The sequence below is a fragment of the Tursiops truncatus genome, chromosome 12 (genome assembly GCF_011762595.2).
Source record: "Tursiops truncatus isolate mTurTru1 chromosome 12, mTurTru1.mat.Y, whole genome shotgun sequence".
In the NCBI taxonomy this organism is placed as follows: Eukaryota; Metazoa; Chordata; class Mammalia; order Artiodactyla; family Delphinidae; genus Tursiops; species Tursiops truncatus.
The window spans coordinates 59521882-59539296 of record NC_047045.1 but is presented as its reverse complement, the minus strand read 5'-3'; the positions used below and the strand labels follow the sequence as shown (position 1 = coordinate 59539296).

At 40.7% G+C, this 17415-nt stretch overlaps 2 protein-coding genes, 3 non-coding genes and 2 pseudogenes across 8 annotated transcripts in view; 1 reads left to right on the top strand and 6 right to left on the bottom strand.

The window, feature by feature from the left end:
* The window catches only part of LOC101321210 (ADP-ribosylhydrolase ARH3 pseudogene), a 105097-nt pseudogene extending 99046 nt beyond the window's left edge, over positions 1-6051 (bottom strand).
* Positions 1-6161, bottom strand: part of LOC141275665 (small ribosomal subunit protein uS2 pseudogene) — a 34185-nt pseudogene extending 28024 nt beyond the window's left edge.
* Positions 6162-6185: 24 nt separating this feature from the next.
* On the bottom strand, positions 6186-8856 carry RPS12 (ribosomal protein S12). The gene is made up of 6 exons (XM_004324026.4): positions 8759-8856; positions 8579-8629; positions 8282-8398; positions 7237-7339; positions 6682-6783; positions 6186-6272 (listed from the first exon to the last, which is right to left on the bottom strand). The coding sequence occupies exons 2-6, from the start codon at positions 8590-8592 to the stop codon at positions 6210-6212; spliced, it is 399 nt and encodes a 132-aa protein (XP_004324074.1). The 5' UTR covers positions 8593-8629; positions 8759-8856; the 3' UTR covers positions 6186-6209.
* On the bottom strand, positions 6396-6525 carry LOC117307585 (small nucleolar RNA SNORA33). Its single transcript, XR_004521351.1, has one exon. It is a non-coding gene; the product is annotated as a small nucleolar RNA SNORA33 (small nucleolar RNA).
* LOC117307586 (small nucleolar RNA SNORD100) lies at positions 6867-6943 on the bottom strand. The gene has a single exon (XR_004521353.1). It is a non-coding gene; the product is annotated as a small nucleolar RNA SNORD100 (small nucleolar RNA).
* Positions 7985-8057, bottom strand: LOC117307578 (small nucleolar RNA SNORD101). Its single transcript, XR_004521345.1, has one exon. It is a non-coding gene; the product is annotated as a small nucleolar RNA SNORD101 (small nucleolar RNA).
* A 310-nt stretch (positions 8857-9166) lies between the features above and the next one.
* The window catches only part of SLC18B1 (solute carrier family 18 member B1), a 45351-nt gene continuing 37102 nt past the window's right edge, over positions 9167-17415 (top strand). For 2 of the 4 annotated variants that reach the window (XM_073789607.1, XM_033867746.2), the window contains exons 1-2: positions 9167-9453; positions 9804-9900. The gene's annotated coding sequence lies outside the window, so the exon portion shown is untranslated. Of the gene's footprint in view, positions 9901-17415 lie in introns of all 4 variants that reach the window. The other 2 variants (XM_033867747.2, XM_033867745.2) reach the window with 1 other exon arrangement.

Here is a 17415-nt window from a genome sequence, read left to right as displayed (position 1 = left end):
AAGATAACTGGTCAGCTAATATTCAACTCAATTATACTTATTTTCGACTGATTTATAATGTTAAGTGAATGCTCACCTTCCAAAATCAAAGGTGAATGTTCACATTTTCTTTTTTAACTGAAGAAAATAATGTGTAGAATAAATCAATCCTTTGTACTAGTTTATAGGCAACTGAACGTCTTCTCTCCCTCCCTCCCTTCCCCTCCCATCTCCCTCCTTCCATCTCTCTCCCTGTCTCCCTCTCCTCCCCCCACTCCTCTCCCCCACCCCTCAGAAACACAGCTTGCTTTTAAAATGTTGCCTTCACTTCCCACAAATAATCTGTACTCTTACTTGCAAATGGTCATTATGCCCTGGACGGTCCTGGGATTTATCAGGCAGGCAGGTTTCTGCTTCATTGAAGAAACTTGCTGCGCACTGTTATACGGCTCTGACTGTTATACGGCTCTGACGGGAGAAACACCCTCAGCAGTTTTACCAAAACACAGACGTTTCTTTGAAGAGCAGCTCATTTCTTACCTGCTTTATTTTTACTACCACCCAAAAGGAAAGTTTCAAACTGTAACTGAAGGTTAGCTAAACCTCCATCTGCCCTGCAGTCTATTACCCAAGACTCCACATGGCAACAATGCAACCTGCGACACTTTGAATGAGCCTCACTTCACAGGACAACACTAGGCAACAATAAAGGATATTTATGCCTTGATAAGTTATTTTAAAATGTAAAAAATTTCACATAAACTGTTTCCTCTCCACGTAGGGCTCTGAACTTTGCTTTTGCATGTTAATATCATCCACATTATCATTTTCATGTTTATTTGAAAATTAAATTTCTAGACTCTTTACGTGACAGAAAATTGGAATATAAAAGTTTGAACTGGAAAATTTAATTTCAAAACCCTAGCTTGTGGGTGGGGATAGAAAAGGTTTTATTTCTGCTTAAAAACTATACATGTACTCCCTCCTGAAACTGGGGTAACTGCAACACTTTATGACGTATGTGTGGGTAAACACCTCCCAGCAAGACACAACATGCACCTATGTAGCAAAACATCTGCTGAGCCCCGGAACTCACCAAGTATATGCAAGCATCAAATCTAAGAGAAGACAGAATGTTTAATTTGCAGCATCCTGTATGTCAATACTTCATTTTCCCCTTACGGATCTCGTATTTATGTGCATTTTGCTCCTTTTAACCTGGTGGCAACACTGTGAAATATCACAGGTCTTTTACCCCACATTTCTCTAACAAGCCATCCAGGTACAAACAGGATTTTTTATGTTTGTAAATTTTAGTTGGGAGCAGTTGAGTTGAAAGAAGGAAAAATAAAAAGCCAAATACTACATTTGTGTAAGGTTTAGTTCACATCACTCATACAATACTGTGCTGTTGGCATGTGTCTCAATAAACAAGCTTCAAAGAGAAATTACTGCAGTGTAAAAAGTTTCCCTGAATTCACATGCTTTTTACTGTTCCCAAGCCTCATACTGGCTTTTAAATTTTCAGACTCTTAGAGGTGTGTACCCCATATTGTGATAGGATACGTTTCTCTACCCTGCTCCCTAGAGTAGAGCTGGAGGGATGGGAAGTTGAGACAACTTGGCACCATTCTAGTTTAGAAGAGGCCCAGCTTGAGATTCACTTTTGTTGCCAGAAAAAAAGGAACATGAGAAATTAAAGTGTCAAAAGAGGCTGGGGAGTTTAAGCCCGAGAAGGAAACCCACAAATTAAATGACTAAACAAATAGGCAGGTCAAATCTATTCATCCAACAGATTATGAGTGCCTATTACACCAAGCACTACTCTAGGCACCAGAGATTACAGCACAGAACAATGTCAGTGCTTCCATGGAGTTATACTGTGGATTATCATCTCCAGAGTATGGCTGTTGCCTTGACGCTCTCCAAATTATGCCCATTTTTCCAGAATACGCCTGCTCTGAAACCTTTTAGTCTTCAGGTAGCTTCAGACAAATTCTCATTTAGTGGAAGAGAAAGGGGCCTAACATACAGTCCACTATCACAGAGCAAAACCTTTTCCTCTAGGAATATGTTGTAGTCTCTATTTCTTAGTTGTATATAAAATAACTAGTCACCTCTACTGACAACCTCCCAAAGCACAAGTTGAATTGACCTCACCAGCTGGGGAGTGTGGATTCTACAATATCAAGACAAAGAGCAAGAGCAACGAGAAATAGTAAACTGAAGCCCAACAATTTTCAAGGAGTGGGAGGAGAATCTTTTCCTAAGGGGAGCCTGCTATACAGTCTGTGCTTATCTCCACTTCTTTTACTGATAGGTCCCTCTGACACTAGCTTCTTACTGCCCTCTGCTGGGTAGGTCTGAACTCCCTCTTAAAAGTGCCCTGTCTTATCCAAGTGCTATTTTACCAGACAAGTAAATTCACATGTTCACAAAACACACAAAAATTTTTAGTTTTATATTAATGCTACTTAAAATTAATCCTAAGACTATCTTGTACCATTCTTTCATTTCTTTAAGAATGTTTTCTTACTACAAAAGCAATACGTATTAAAGAAAAAAAAGGAAAACCAAAATACCCACCTTTCCAGAAGTAACCATTAAAACCTTAATGTATATCCTTCCAAACTTTTTTTTTTTTTTTTTTTTTTACAAAATGTGGTCTTACTGTACGTTTTAACTATTGCTTTAAGAATACACTGACAAATACCCTTCCATTCTGTCCATAATACCCCATTATGTAGATGTATCACATTTCACCTAATTGTTCCCCTCCTTCAACCAACAAGTCCTACCAAGAGTTCTGTAGTAAGCATACTTATAGCTATAACCATTCTTTCATTTGTAATTGGTCAATGAATGGGTTAACTAAATTGATGCTTTATAATTTTTCTCACCCTTTACCAGAAAATGAAAGGTTAACAGAACCTCCCGGGTTGGTAGGGCCACAAAATAACCACCAGTCTCCACCTTCATGTTTCACAACTGAGTTTAGTCCCCAAAGAGGAAACCACAGACTCAGCTTCTACCTATAAAAGCACTTCTCTACTCTTGTTTATCCCCTTCCCAAAGCCAATTTGCCACTGGAAACAAATTAGGAATGCGGTGATGAAAGTGGTCAGTGAAAAAGGGGCAAAAGAAATGTCAAGAAACGACACTCTTAAGGCATGTTTCATAAGAGAGCTTAAAAGATTGCCCCTTTAGTGCAGGTCTTAATAATTCCTAGGGTCACCCACCTCCCTCATTTCTAAGCCTTTTCAAGCAAAAGCCAGGTTGTAATGCAACTTCAATCAGCAGACTCGGCCCTGTTATGTTTTGGGTAAAAAAACTGGCTGAGACATCTCACTTGTGGTATGATAAAGCTTTAATTTAGGTGTGCTTATGCCATTTGAAGTGTAAGCCGCTGTTGTTTAAAAAGGACTGATTTCTGCCTGGGGAGCACCAGTACCACCAATCCTTCTGAACACTGATGTGTTAATATTTATGTAGCCCAAGCCCTAAATACCTGATCACCCTCTGTACAATTCTTCAATTCTGACTGTGACCATCCCCCTCTGCCCCCAGCACCTGGCCACCGGCAACGAGTCGTAACTTCATCCAAGTTTCTCTCTGGGAGGCTGGGGAAGCCTGGTGGCATCTCTTGGGTACCTGCATAGCCCAGCCATGATGCCTCCATTGCTCTTGCTAGAAATTACTCCTGAAATTCCATATTGCCTTGTGGATTGGGCTTTATGAGGACCCCAGCTGGGAGGACAATGCCCTACCCCACTGAGCCATCACCCTGCCCCACCCTCAGCCTGGAATGAAGGCTGTGTTCTTACTTCCCCTCCTTGGTTAAATATCCTCTCCTTCCTCCTCTATGAAGAGGGCAGGAAGACGCAAAGCTTGCCTGTGCTTAACATATTCCTTGAGCACAACTTTTTGCACTCTCATCCATAAAGAAAAAAGAAATTCAAGCTCCATTTAAAGGGCTAGTCTTCAGTAAGACAGATGTTTCCACATTTCTAGGTTCATAACACCTCTGCCTATGTTTTCATTGCCTCAACAACCCAGTTTAAGATAAATTCTTGTTTTTAATGGACACCTACCTAATACAGCCTTTTTACAATTTTTCTATGGATGTCCTGATTATTTTTCGAAGAATTTAAAGTGGTTTACCAAAAACACACATAATAGAAATTTTAATAAAATCAGGACCAGGCAAAAATTTTTTAAGTGTAAGAGTTAAGAACAAAGAAAATGGATTTGGCTTGGAGGTTTTCTTGCAACCCAGTGAAAGGGGAGTCTCATGAGGGATGCCCTCTAACTATTATTTTCCCCAGTAAGAGAATGAAGACATCTGCTTCTGCCCTGGCACCTTTGCATGGATGGCCTCCCTCATGAATCCCATAGAAGCTATAGACAAGTCACAATTTCAAGGCTAAAGCTATGTTCCTTTGAGCTAGGTTTTGAAGACTGCCAGGTAGACAAAAAAGAAAGGTACTTCAGGCAAAGGCAGAAAGACCTAATAGATTTAGTCATGAGAAAAAGGATAATCACTTCACTGCAACTGAGCAGTGCGGATGAAAAACTGGGGTCATTGCCACCTGGAGTCTACAGGCTATAAAAGGCAGAGGTGGGGCAGAGGACATCGGAGGGCTCTGGCTTGGGAAATCGACAGGAAGTAACACAAAAAAATGTTAACACTTGGTGCAGAGCTTGGCATACATTAGCAGGTCAACAGCTCTTCCCCTTCCTCTCACAAAAAGCACTGACCTTAAGGGGAAGATAAAATTCACTGAGGCACACAAAACTTGAAGGTTTTCACAGGGTGCTGTCTAGTGCGCACCATTAGTGTAGTGCTGATCAAAGACGAACAAGTGGAAACTGTCCCAGGCTGGCCTTAGAGAAGTAAATAGGACCAGTCTGAACTCTGGAACTATTACAATAGAAGGGGTGGGCAGACGGAGAAACAAGGGACTGAGGTACAGCATGGCAAAGGCCAAAGTACACCACAAATAAAATTTTCTAAAAAGTCAGGAAGAGGGCAAAAGAAAAAGGTCATTAAGAAGCTAGTTTGACCGTAAGTGTCTTGGTGACCATAACATTCTAGCAGACAGAAGCCAGAAAACACACTGAAAGTTAATTTTCAACAATGGACTTAGCCAGGTATTATCTACAGTAAAATAGGGTCAAGGGTGAAATATTTCTTTAAGTGTGTTTTGTAGCTCAGCTGACAGCGAATATGGAAATATCGAAAAACCAATGCTGATGTAATCCCAAATCAGAGTTAACATTCAGCAAACAGATTAGCTTCAAAAAGTCTTCCCAACACTTAATTTCAAAAAGGGGTGAATATGAAAATGCTGTAATCCAACAGTTTTCCCTAGCCTGAATTATACAATTTCCCATAAAGGATCAAACAAAAATATGGTTTTTCCACTGCATCAACAGACTCAAACAGCACCAAATACAGCATAGGGACTCAAAATGTTAAGCAGACAGTGATATAAAGAAATCACAATTAAAAGCAAACTAAATTCATTTTCCCTTCACATGTGCCCTATAACTGTATAGTAGGACAGGCAAACCAGGGGAGAGAAACTCAAAAGTACCCCAGTTGGCAATTTACGAGGGATTCCAATTTTAAGATTTCCATTAGTCCTACCTGGCTCAACATTTCGTACTCACACAAACCCAACTTGATCCAGGCTTGAAGTACATGAGTCACCATTACTTCTCCCTACTGAGTTTCTAGAGGGACTAGAAATACATAGAAACACATCTTGTTTCTGTGGCTAATATTTAGGTAAATAAGACACTCTGACCTTCCCTATTGGGCATGTGCATAAGCGCACCTGGACTTCATGTACCTTCTAGTGTCCCACAGCCTAAATCCAATCCAGCTTTAGGATTTTAAGTTATTGACACCCACACTTGACTAGCCTCAACCCATTTCTCTTGGTCCTAGGATGGCCTCGTCATAGTCGTGATAAATGTCCACACCCAAGAAACCCTGTCACCAATACCTCACTGTAAGCCTATCTTCACTTGGGCTCTTCTACTTGCCAACACTGAAGTTACTTACTGGTTGGGAGAAAAGGCTTTCACTTAGAACCAGGCGACAGAGAGCATGCTTCCAGTTATTTTGCAATGAATATCTTTTGTTCTTCATTAACAGGGACCTTACTTTCTGCCCCAAATAAAAAACCAGAGATGAGGAACAAGAGCCTAGTTTTTTTATTTGATCATTTCTTGCATTTGAAGTACTCCTCGATGACATCCTTGGCCTGAGACTCTTTGCCATAGTCCTAAAAAAAACATATGTGATTTTACTAAAATTTAGAAACTCAACTGAATTGTTAGCACTAGTTATAATGAAGCTTTAAAAAATATCAGCACGTCTCGTGAAAACGCTTCCCACCATTAAAATGTCTTGTAGCCATTTTCAGGGACCTTAAAGACTTCAATGTCTTTAAGGCTCGTAACACGGCTTTCCTATTGCCAGCATTTTCTAAATTTCTGCAGAAACACATTCAGATAAGCAGATTCATTGGCTGGCTTAATTATGTCTTATTTCCCTTTTCTGCAAGGCAGAAGGCTTTTTCTAAGTTTGCTGAGGATTACGCATTTTTTGCTTCGAAGAGATTCTTGACTTAACTCACAGTGAAGCGCATCTACCCAGCGCAGCCTTCACCCCGCACACCGGTACCGACTTACCTTAACCACCACACAGCTGCAGCCAACCACTTTACGGGGTTTCCCCTCTCTGTCAATTTTACAGAGGCCTACCCATTCCCCTAGTTTCTTGTTGTCATCAACCTATCAGGGGGGAATAAAAACAAAGATCACCACACTCCAAGGCTTTAATGCTATTGGTAACACAGTACATTATATGAAAGGGAGCTGTAGTCAGAGAGGGTGACATGGCAGTTTCCTCATTTCAGTTCAGTAGAGGGAGCCAGTTGTCATCATGCACAGCACCAAGACCCCCCCATCAACACCCTACCTATCTTTTGTTCTGTACCAGCATAAAATTAGCATTTAATTCTGCAGGAATAAAAAAGTTTCTAGAACTAGTTTTATCATAGCCAACAATGCCAGATTTGTGACGCTTTTCACAGCTGCAGAAAACAAAGAGCTCATTACAAAATTTGCTCCGGTATGACAAAAATCATTATGGATAGCATTTATGTGGACACATGTCCCTAACTGGCCCAATTTCCATTAAGCTACTTTGGCTTTCAGAAAAACCAAATTCAATGAGAAACTTACCTTAATCAGGTTGATCTGGTGCTCAGCACAAAGGGCCTCCACCAGCTTGACATACATAGGCTCATCACAGTTGGATGCAAGCACACAGAGATGGGCTTGGCGCCTGAAATGCAAATCCAACAGCAGATGTTAAAATTCAGATCTAAATCCACTACTGTGCTTTAAAAGAGTTATCTTTGCACTGGCTACACTGGCAAAACATAAGCAGCCACTGAAGAATACAACTTTAGTTTGACGTAGCTACCACCAGGCATATATTCCTTAACTTCATCTACAGAATCCCCGTCTTCAGTAACTCTTAAAACTTCAAATGTTATATATAGGAACTAGTTTACTAAGTTGTTACCTGTTACTAGCCCAGACCCTTAATATTGCAGAGTATTTTCAAGGTACAAATAGTAGACTCGTATCAGGAACTTTCCAGCAAGTGCTGTCTTCACTGGGTTCAACTGGCCAACCTACACCAAATTGAATAAACTTAAATTTACCTAACTTAATAACCCTTTCACAACATTTTTCAGCTCTAATAGTTAACAGCTGTTTTGCCAATGTTACCCACCCAGAGACCTCACTGAGTAAATTTACAATTATCCCACACCCACATTGGTCTCCACAGCTACTGTACAAAGTTCATACCAAAACCAGATGTTTCTGCCACTTTAATATAATGGTTTTAATTTGCAAAGTGCTAAATAAAAGTTCCCACCTATCCCCTAAATAACAGTGAAATTAGCCCCAAAAGCTACAGGTTTGTCAGACTGCTAGTTTTCACTCATAAAAGGAGTGAAGGGGTATCCGACAATTTAAGTCATCATTCAAACACTGTAGTTTCACTTTAGGAATCAAGTGCTCATCCCCATTCCAAACCCACACACTTTAAGTGGGTCATTAGAGATCTGAGTTCTGATACCTTTTCCTAGGTTTCCTGTAGAACGGATGCCATTCAGAACCTCTGTGCTAACACCATGAACTTCACGCTTTCTTCCCTCGGCTGCAGTTTTGTTCCGGTTCCAACACCCCACCGTATTGAGACTGATACACGTACTTGTCTAAGGCTTTGGCAGCTTCGCGAATTCCACGTGCTAGGCCATCGTGGATGAGGGCGGTCTTCAGCACCTCTTGCAGAGCAGTATTAACGTCCATTACACCTCCAGCAGCAATGCTGAAAGACAAAAAAATTAAGCTATTAATAAGTTCCCGCACACCATCTAACGCCTTGCACTTGGCAGTCATCAGCGAGGTAGGTCAGACGCGCTTAAGGCGCCACGGCCGACCCAGAGCCCGCACTACCGGCTCGAAGCCCACGCCTGGGCCGCACCACCACCCCGGGCCCTGGGCTCACCCTTCCTCGGCCATGGCGGTGGGTTACGGGTGGAGTCGAATCTTGAATGCACTACAATACAAAAAGCAAAAAAGTGGTTGATTAATAGATTCAACTTAGGTGCAAATATTCAACGTCAATCCCTGGCAAAAAACAGCGAGCCACGCTTCGTAAACACCACCCTAGCTTTCCTCCACTCACCCCGCGCCTCCGCCTCCGCGCGGCTCCGCGGCGGCAGGGAAAGAGAACGAACGTACCCTCAAGACGGTATTTAAGGGTTTCCCAGGACCCCTAGGCGCATGTGCACTCCCTTCCGTGCAAGAGCTGGCTCTGGCAGTGCCGGTCTCGAGAATTTCTGTTTCCGGACTGAGGCGGTTCTGAGACAGGGGTCCTGCTAGCCTTCTAGCTGGACCGGTCATGACTCTGTTCGGCGGTCATTGGCCCGCACAACAGGCACTAACGCGGGCAGCCTCCCAACGTCATTCCCAGCCGGCGCCCGCGGAGGCCCAGAGAACTCGTCCTACGGAGCGCGAGAAGGGCCAAGCTCTCCTGTCTGCGCGATCTTGTAAGTCCCGCGGAGCCCAGGCTCTGTCGGAACACCAGTTTTAACCCCTTCTGACACTATAATTGTAATTTCTTATCGACCCCACCAACTGGGCCTCCCTGAGCTGCACACTCTCTCCCTTCAATTTTAAGTCATTCTGAATGTTCATGAATTTTTCATTCTGTGGGTGATCTTCGCCCGCGCGCGCGTCTCTCTGTTCTCATGAAACGAAAGCTCGCTACTTCTGAGCGCATTGCAAATTCCACTTTCCCGGCGACTGTTAGTTAAGTGGAACCTCTGGCCAGCCCGGTGGTTGGTTACAGTTTCCTAATATAGTTCGTTCTAAAATAAGGTTTGTTTGTTTGTTTTCTTTTTCTTTTTAACACTAAATTGTCCCCTGGATTCGTAACCCCGTCCAAATCGGGATTTAACAGGTGCATTGAAACACCTGCAATGTTTCAGGTAGGGACAGGGACAGGGTCTGGAAATACAGAGATGAAAACGTAGTCTTTGAGAAATCCGGCGTTAATTTCGCCTTCCAGGACTGACGGAGTTAGTGCAATCTGAGAAGTCAGTTTTAACTCTGATTTTCCCGGGAAGCAACATTCTGAATTTTGCATTGATTGGCCATTCCCCTACCAGCACTTGCAACGCAAATACATGAAATACAGCCAAATGTAATCAGTACCGTCCTTTTTCTAGTGTTTTGTCTTCCTCTTCTGACAAGTCGCCAAGACAGCAATTAAGCAGTTCCTAGGTGCCAGCACTGTGCATACAGTGAACAGCGAAGAGCAAACAGGTAACGTTAGATTCTTGAGTGCTGTGAAGAAAGCAAAAATGAGTAACGTGGTAAGAGTGTGAGGTAGAGTTAGCCAGAATAGTGATATACTGGAATTTTAATAAATTAATATCGTTCATTTTTAACTATTAAGTTTTCATTTTAAAAATTGAAACTGCTGCTTTTCATCCATGACTCATCCTAAAATGTTGTTCACTTTACTTATTCATTTAACTATTGAACTTTTGCTTTAAAAACAAAAAGTACTGCAGGGGCTTCCCTGGTGGCACAGTGGTTAAGAATCCCCCTGCCAATGCAGAGGACACGGGTTCGAGCCCTGGTCCGGGAAGATCCCACATGCCGCGGAGCAACTAAGCCCGTGCGCCACAACTACTGAGCCTGTGCTCTACAGCCCGTGCGCCACAACTACTGAGCCTGTGCTCTACAGCCCATGAGCCACAACTACTGAGCCTGCGTGCCACAACTAATGAAGCCCGGGCACCTAGAGCCCGTGCTCCACAACAAGAGAAGCCACCACAATGAGAAGCCCGCGCACCGCAACAACGAAGAGTAGTCCCCACTTGCCGCAACTAGAGAAAGCCCATGCGCAGCAACAAAGACCCAACGCAGCCGAAGATAATAAATAAATTAATTTTAAAAAATACTGCAGAGTTTATGAAGATGAGAATGTTTATTTCTGCTGCTCTCATGTTTGTGGTGGGATTAAGATTTGAGCCAAAGATGAGGATACGTAAAGGCCTCAGGGGATGTACAAAGTGGGAAGGTAAGAAGGCCTTTAGGCTGTGGCAGCGTTAGAAACTGTCTAAAAAAAAGAGAAAGAAACAAAAAAAAGAGAAAGGATTTCAAACAGGAAGGGTAGAAGGAAAGAAATTATTCTAAGTGAAGAAAAGAGTAAGGCCAAAGGCATGGATACCCCCTTGTCTTTTTTACCTTAACACGTATTTTTTTTTTTTTTTTTTTTTTTTTTTTTTTTTCTGTACTCGGGCCTCTCACTGCTGTGGCCTCTCCCGTTGTGGAGTACAGGCTCCGGACGCGCAGGCTCAGCGGCCATGGCTCACGGGCCCAGCCGCTCCGCGGCATGCTGGATCCTCCCGGACCAGGGCACGAACCCGTGTCCCCTGCATCGGCAGGCGGACTCTCAACCACTGCGCCACCAGGGAAGCCCAACACGTATTTTTGAAAGGAAATGTGATAGTGTTTCAGCAAATTTTTCATCTAAAGTTAATAAAAGTTAATATGCTAAGCATATTAGTAGATTTCTAACCCACCCACCCCCAAAAAAATCTTAAGGAGGAGGCACGGAATTTGGTAAAGACATGGGAAAATAATCATTGCCAAACAACGTATTTATGTAGGGGAAAAATGATTAAATACCTTTTAGACTCAGGTATCATGGGCGTTAATATTTCACCTTAATAAATGCTTTTTCTATCAGTTTGAAACTTCCCTTCTTAGAACTGGAGCTGCATTTTTGTTTTGATGTCCTAGTTATATAACTGGTTCTAATCTCAGGGATAAAGTTAAAGGACACACTAGTGATTCAAGGATTCTCTAATATAGATTCTCCTACTTCACTATTTTAAGGTCACGCCCTCTCCATTTTAGATATTGCCAAAGGTGAAAGACAAACCAAATAGAACATAATAGGTAGAGTCACTCTCATACCAGCAGATCATCATACTTACATAATGTACACAAATGTGTATCTGAAATACATATGAGAAATAAATTCTAAAGTTTATTTTAGAAACAATAATGATAATAAGTAATTTTGTTTAGTACTTTCTACATGCCAGTTTGTGTGCTAAATTATTATCATATATTTTCTCCCTTAATCATTGAAATTCCATGTGATAGTGGTGGTGTTAGCCCCCTTTAACAGGGAAAGTAACTCAAGAGTTGCCCAAGATCATACAGCTAGTAAATGTGGAAACTGATATTTGAGCCCAATGGACTTCAAAGCTCATGCTTCTAACCCTTCAGCCATTTGGATGATTGCCCAACTGTGGGAGGGAGATCGTAGATTTCAAAGATAACTCTTTGCACCTCACATTTGGCAACGGTATGACTGGTTCTACCTTATTGTGCTAAAAAGTCGCGCAGTTGGAGAAAGGGAATATTGGAGTGTTAGAAAAAGAGAGAGCAGTAGAAATGTGGGTTTCTGAATCATCCAAGTGTAGATGTATTAGTTAGCTAGGGCTGCCGTAACAAAGTATCACAAACTGGTAGCGTAAACAACAAAGTTATCCTCTCACAGTTTTGAAGGCAGGAAGTTTGAAATTAAGGTATCTGCAGCATTGGTTACCTATAAGGCGGTGAGGGGGAATCTGTTCCATGCCTTCCTCTTTATTTTCTGAGGTTTGCCAGCAAACTTGGTGTTCCTTGGCTTGTGGCAGTGTAACTCCAATCTTCACCTGATGTTCTCCCTGTGTACATATCTGTCTCTGTGTGCAAATTTTTTCCTTTTTATAAGGATACCATTATACTAGATTAGGGGCTTACCCTATGCCAGTATGACCTCATCTTAATTAATTACGTCTAGAACAATTCTATTTCCAAATAAGGTCTTGATATGGGGTGCTGAGGTTGGGACTTTAAGCTTTGTATTTTGGGGGGACACGATTCAACCCACGACAGATGTGAAAGAAGAAGGGGATGTGGAACAGATTAAATGATAGGAAAGATCTTTGAGTTGAACTGCAAAAAGTTTAGTTGAAAGACTAGAGCTGGCACTATGGAAAACAGTATGGAGATTCCTTAAAAAACTAAAAATAGAACTACCATATGACCCAGCAATCCCACTGTTGGGCATATACCCTGAGAAAACTATAATTCAAAAAGACACATGCACCCCAATGTTCACTGCAGCACTATTTGCAATAGCCAGGTCATGGAAGCAAACTAAATGTCCATCAACAGAGGAATGGATAAAGATGTGGTACATATATACAATGGAATATTACTCAGCCATAAAAAGGAATGAGATTGGGTCATTTGTAGAGATGTGGATGGACTTAGTGTCAAACAGAGTGAAGTAAGTAAGAAAGAGAAAAACAAATACTGCATATTAATGCATATATGTGGAATCTAGAAAAATGTTATAGATGAACTTATTTGTAAAGCAGAAATAGAGACATAGACATAGAGGACAAATGTATGGATACTAAGGGGGAAGAGGAGGGTGGGAGGAATTGGGAGATTGGGATTGACATATATACACTATTGATACTATGTCTAAAATAGATAACTAATGAGAACATACTGTATAACACAGGGAACTCTACTTAATGCACTGTGGTGACCTAGATGAGAAGGAAATCCAAAAAAGAGGGGATAGATGTATATGTACAGCTGATTCATTTTGCTGTACAGTTGAAACTAACACAACATTGTAAAGCAACTATACTCCAATAAAAGCTAACTTAAAAAAAAAAAGAAAGAAAGAAAGACCAGCACTGGTAACAGAAGCTAAACCAGTACACACGAAAGATTTTATATCATGGGGTGGTGGGGTCCAGTTGAGCTGAGTTCCAATTCCAGCCCTCTCTGTGGCCTTTGGCAAATGACTTATTTTTCCGAGTCAGTAAAGTGGTGATAATGCTAGAATATCGTGAAGAGTAAAAAGAGATAGTTGTTGAAAGTGTTTGCCACTGTGCCTGCTAAGTAGTTACTTACCTTATAAAGAACTTCACATGAGAATATATGGAAAGATTCTTAATATTACCTTCCTCCTGTCCTAAAGCATCTAGCATTTAGTACAGTGACTTACATATTGGAGTCATTAAACCAACATGTACTGAATGAATTCATGGAATGAAATAAGATTAAGCATCTGTGTAGTCGGCACACCAACAATAAAACCATGTTGGCAACTGTTGTCATAAATGAGTGCCTGTTGTGAGTTAGCTGGAGGCTTTGGGCATCCCAGAAAACCACTTTTCATTTGAAAACTTTTAAAATGTTCCTACCTTTGGGGGTAGAAATAAATATAATGGATGGAAATGGAAGTTAAGAAACATGAGAAAACTCAAAAATATTATCCTGCTGCAGCTCCAGAACATATAGGTCTAGCCTTGGCTTATGTAGCATATGGTTTTAAACATAGTGAAGAAAAATAGTTGTAGCTGAAAAAAGGTTTGGGCCAAAGAAAAAAGAATCCTATTATATCAAGAGATGAATCAAAGGAAAAGGAGAAAGTTGGTGAGAGGGAAGAGAATAAAAAATAAATAAAGTAGACGCATAAGAGTGGAATAGATTAATAAAGGCTGTAAGTAGTAGTTTGGAAAATTACTATTTAAAGCCTTCCATTGAAAACCCAGTTTATTAAAGGAAAAAAAAAGGTTGTGCGGGACAGTGGGGCTAATTTATTGTATTGCCAAGTATAAAGCCTATATATTTTGAGGTTTTTGTGTAATTCTCACCTAAGTGTTCTTAAGTATTACTAACATTGTTTCCTCAGCCCTTGTTTTTCTTGCTACCGGATGCTATGCAGAGCTCTCTGGGCACCATGGCTGCTCACTACAGGGCTGATTCGGGACGTGTAGGAACGAAACGTACCGAGGAAGATAATTAGAGGCAATACTTAAAGTTTATGAATAAACTAATTATAAACCAACAACACAAGCAATTTATAAATGAAGTAAATAGTGGCTAATAGAGCAAACCCTAAATTAACATTAAATTTATTCACTTGGGGTACAAGGAGAACCTGGGTGTGCAGGACTCCGGATCCCAATGCTACTTCCTGTAGACCAGCTCTGCTGTTATCTGTGTAACTTTTTTTTGAAAAATGGGTCCTTATGATCTAACATGTGTTTGACAATTGCAGTTCTTATTGCAGAATCATTGAAATGAAGCCAGGACCACTGCTGTGCTTAAAACTAGAGCTATATTAAAGAAAAAAAAAAAGTCCTAGTTCCATAATCACTCCTCTACCGTTTTCTGACTCTGTAGTTCTGGTCAAAACACTTCTAGTTTCTGCCTCTCAAGTGCTTCATCTGTAAAATGAAGTAGAGAATTGAATGAGATGCTTTTAAACACTCTTTTGGTTTGGATATTCTGTGTCACCACTTTGAAACAATAACTTTTTAATTAATTAATTTATATATTTATTTTTGGCTGTGTTGGGTCTTCGTTTCTGTGCGTGGGCTTTCTCTAGTTGCGGCGAGCGGGGGCCACTTTTCATCGCAGTGCGCAGGCCTCTCACTATCTCAGTCTCTCTTGTTGCGGAGCACGGGCTCCAGACGCGCAGGCTCAGCAGTTGTGGCTCACAGGCCTAGTTGCTACGTGGCATGTGGGATCTTCCCAGACCAGGGCTCGAACCCGTGTCCCCTGCATTGGCGGCATATTCTCAACTACTGCGCCACCAGGGAAGCCCTGAAACAATAATTTTAACTTTTAGTAAATGTTGAACATCTGTGTGGTCTGCCATAGTCATTTTCTGATATCATATGACTTCAGCCACAAGACACTGAGCTGTAGCTGATGCCAGCTTCCCTCCTGTGTCTCCAGGTTATAGGTGATTTCTTTATTTGTAAGTACAGCTGTTCCTTTTTTTTTTTGGCTGTGAGCGCATCATGGGGATCTTAGTTCCCTGACCAGGAATTGAACCTGCACCGCCTGCAGTGGAAGGGCAGAGTCTTAACCACTGGACACCAGGGAAGTCCCAGCTGTTGCTTTTTTATATTAGGACAAGTAAGCATGTTCATTATAGAAAACTTGTATTTTCAATATTGTATCAATTATAGTCCTTATGTATGGAACAGAATAACTTATGGTCAACATTAAACAAACAAAAAAGTGGCTCAGGAAATAAAAGGGTTTGCTGAGCAATCAGGTTCAGGGAGTGGTAGAAACAGGATAGTTCCAGGGATCTTGGTTACAGGAACTTTTACAAAGTCTCTTAAGTTAGTGCTTCTCAAACTATCTGACTAACTGTTTGACTAAATGAAGATTTTTCACCCAGTCCGTAACAGATAATTTAATAAAATACAATAAATATTAATTACTAGTGGTTCTGCAAGACTAACCCTCTTGCAGATAATAAATGTAAGCCTAAACATTTTAGAAACAACTTCCTGAAGATACTGGAGAGTGACCAAAAGCAGACAGAACTGGAGGGCGGGGAAAAGGAATGGCACTGGCTGAATTCCCATTTTTATGGCTTTTAGTATGAGGGGAGCCCCCAGTGCCACATGGAACAACTAATAGTCAGAGGTCCTCAGTTTTACTGCCCTGAAAACCAGAGGACAGAGTTTAGAGCAATCGCAGCTGCTGAAAATGGAGGGCAGGGGGGAAATCCCAGAAAGGAGAGAGCCAGAGAGGGGCAGACCGATATTCTGTGTATAGACCCAGCTAAATCTCTGACTGGCCCCAAGCTACACATGCATGGGGTAAACTCAAAGCAGCACAATTAAAGCTAAAGAAAATACACAGAGATTTCAGCTACTTCCCATCACTGGAGAAACAGATTATAAAGTTTGAGTCAAGGTGGATTACCTCTGCTGAAATTTAAAAAGAAAAAAAAAATCAATATTCTTTGAAAGAATAAAAGAGAATCCAGAGTCTCTGCAATGTATCATTCATGATACATTATTTTTCTTATTAATTAAAAAATACATGTAAACATTTGAAGCAAAAGTTATAACATTTTATTATGGACTTATATCATTTCTAGATATAATGCTTATGAAAACTAGAATATAAATGATTAGCAGCTGGCACAGCATAAGTGGACCTATATGGGGGTAAGGTTCTTATGTTTTGCATGAAGTGCTACAATATTAACTCAAAATAGATCAGAAACGTTAGAAATGTGTTTTGTAAACCCTAAGCAAACACTAAAATATAATTCAAAGAGACATACCTAAAAACACAACAGATAAATTAAAATGTAATTCCAAAACTTGTTTTCAATTAAATAAAAAGAAAAGAAAGAAGAAATTAATAAAAATAACAGATGGGGAGATATAAAACAGTAGACTTAAATCCAACCATGTCAATACTCATCTTAAATGTAAATAGACTATCTGCTCAAATTAAAAGACAGAGATCATTAGAATGGATTTTTAAAACATCAACTATATTCTGTCTATAAGAGATGCATATTTATTTATTTGGCCGCAAGTCTTGTAGGATCTAAGTTCCCCGACTAGGGACTGAAGATTGAACCCATGCCCTTGCAGTGAAAGCAGATGGCCAGGACTTTCCCTTTTTTCTTTTGGAAGAGATGCAATTTTTTAAAATTTAATTTAATTTTTTTATACAGCAGGTTCTTATTAGTTACCTATTTTATACATATTAGTGTATATATGTCAATCCCAATCTCCCAATTCATCCTACCACTTTCCCTCCTTGGTGTCCATACGTTTGTTCTCTACATCTGTGTCTCTATTTCTGTGCTGCAAACCAGTTCATCTGTACCATTTTTCTACATTCCACATATACGTGTGGAATATTTGTACGATATTTGTTTTTCTCTTGCTGACTTACTTCATTCTGTATGACAGTCTCTAG

Excerpts from the sequence above, each read along its gene's own strand:
- RPS12 (XM_004324026.4), bottom strand. Across the intron at positions 6,784-7,236 it reads ACCAGATCAACCTGATTAAG|GTTGATGACAACAAGAAACT; the intron begins GTAAGTTTCTCA and ends CCCCCCTGATAG. Across the intron at positions 6,273-6,681 it reads GCAGCTGTGTGGTGGTTAAG|GACTATGGCAAAGAGTCTCA; the intron begins GTAAGTCGGTAC and ends TGTTTTTTTTAG.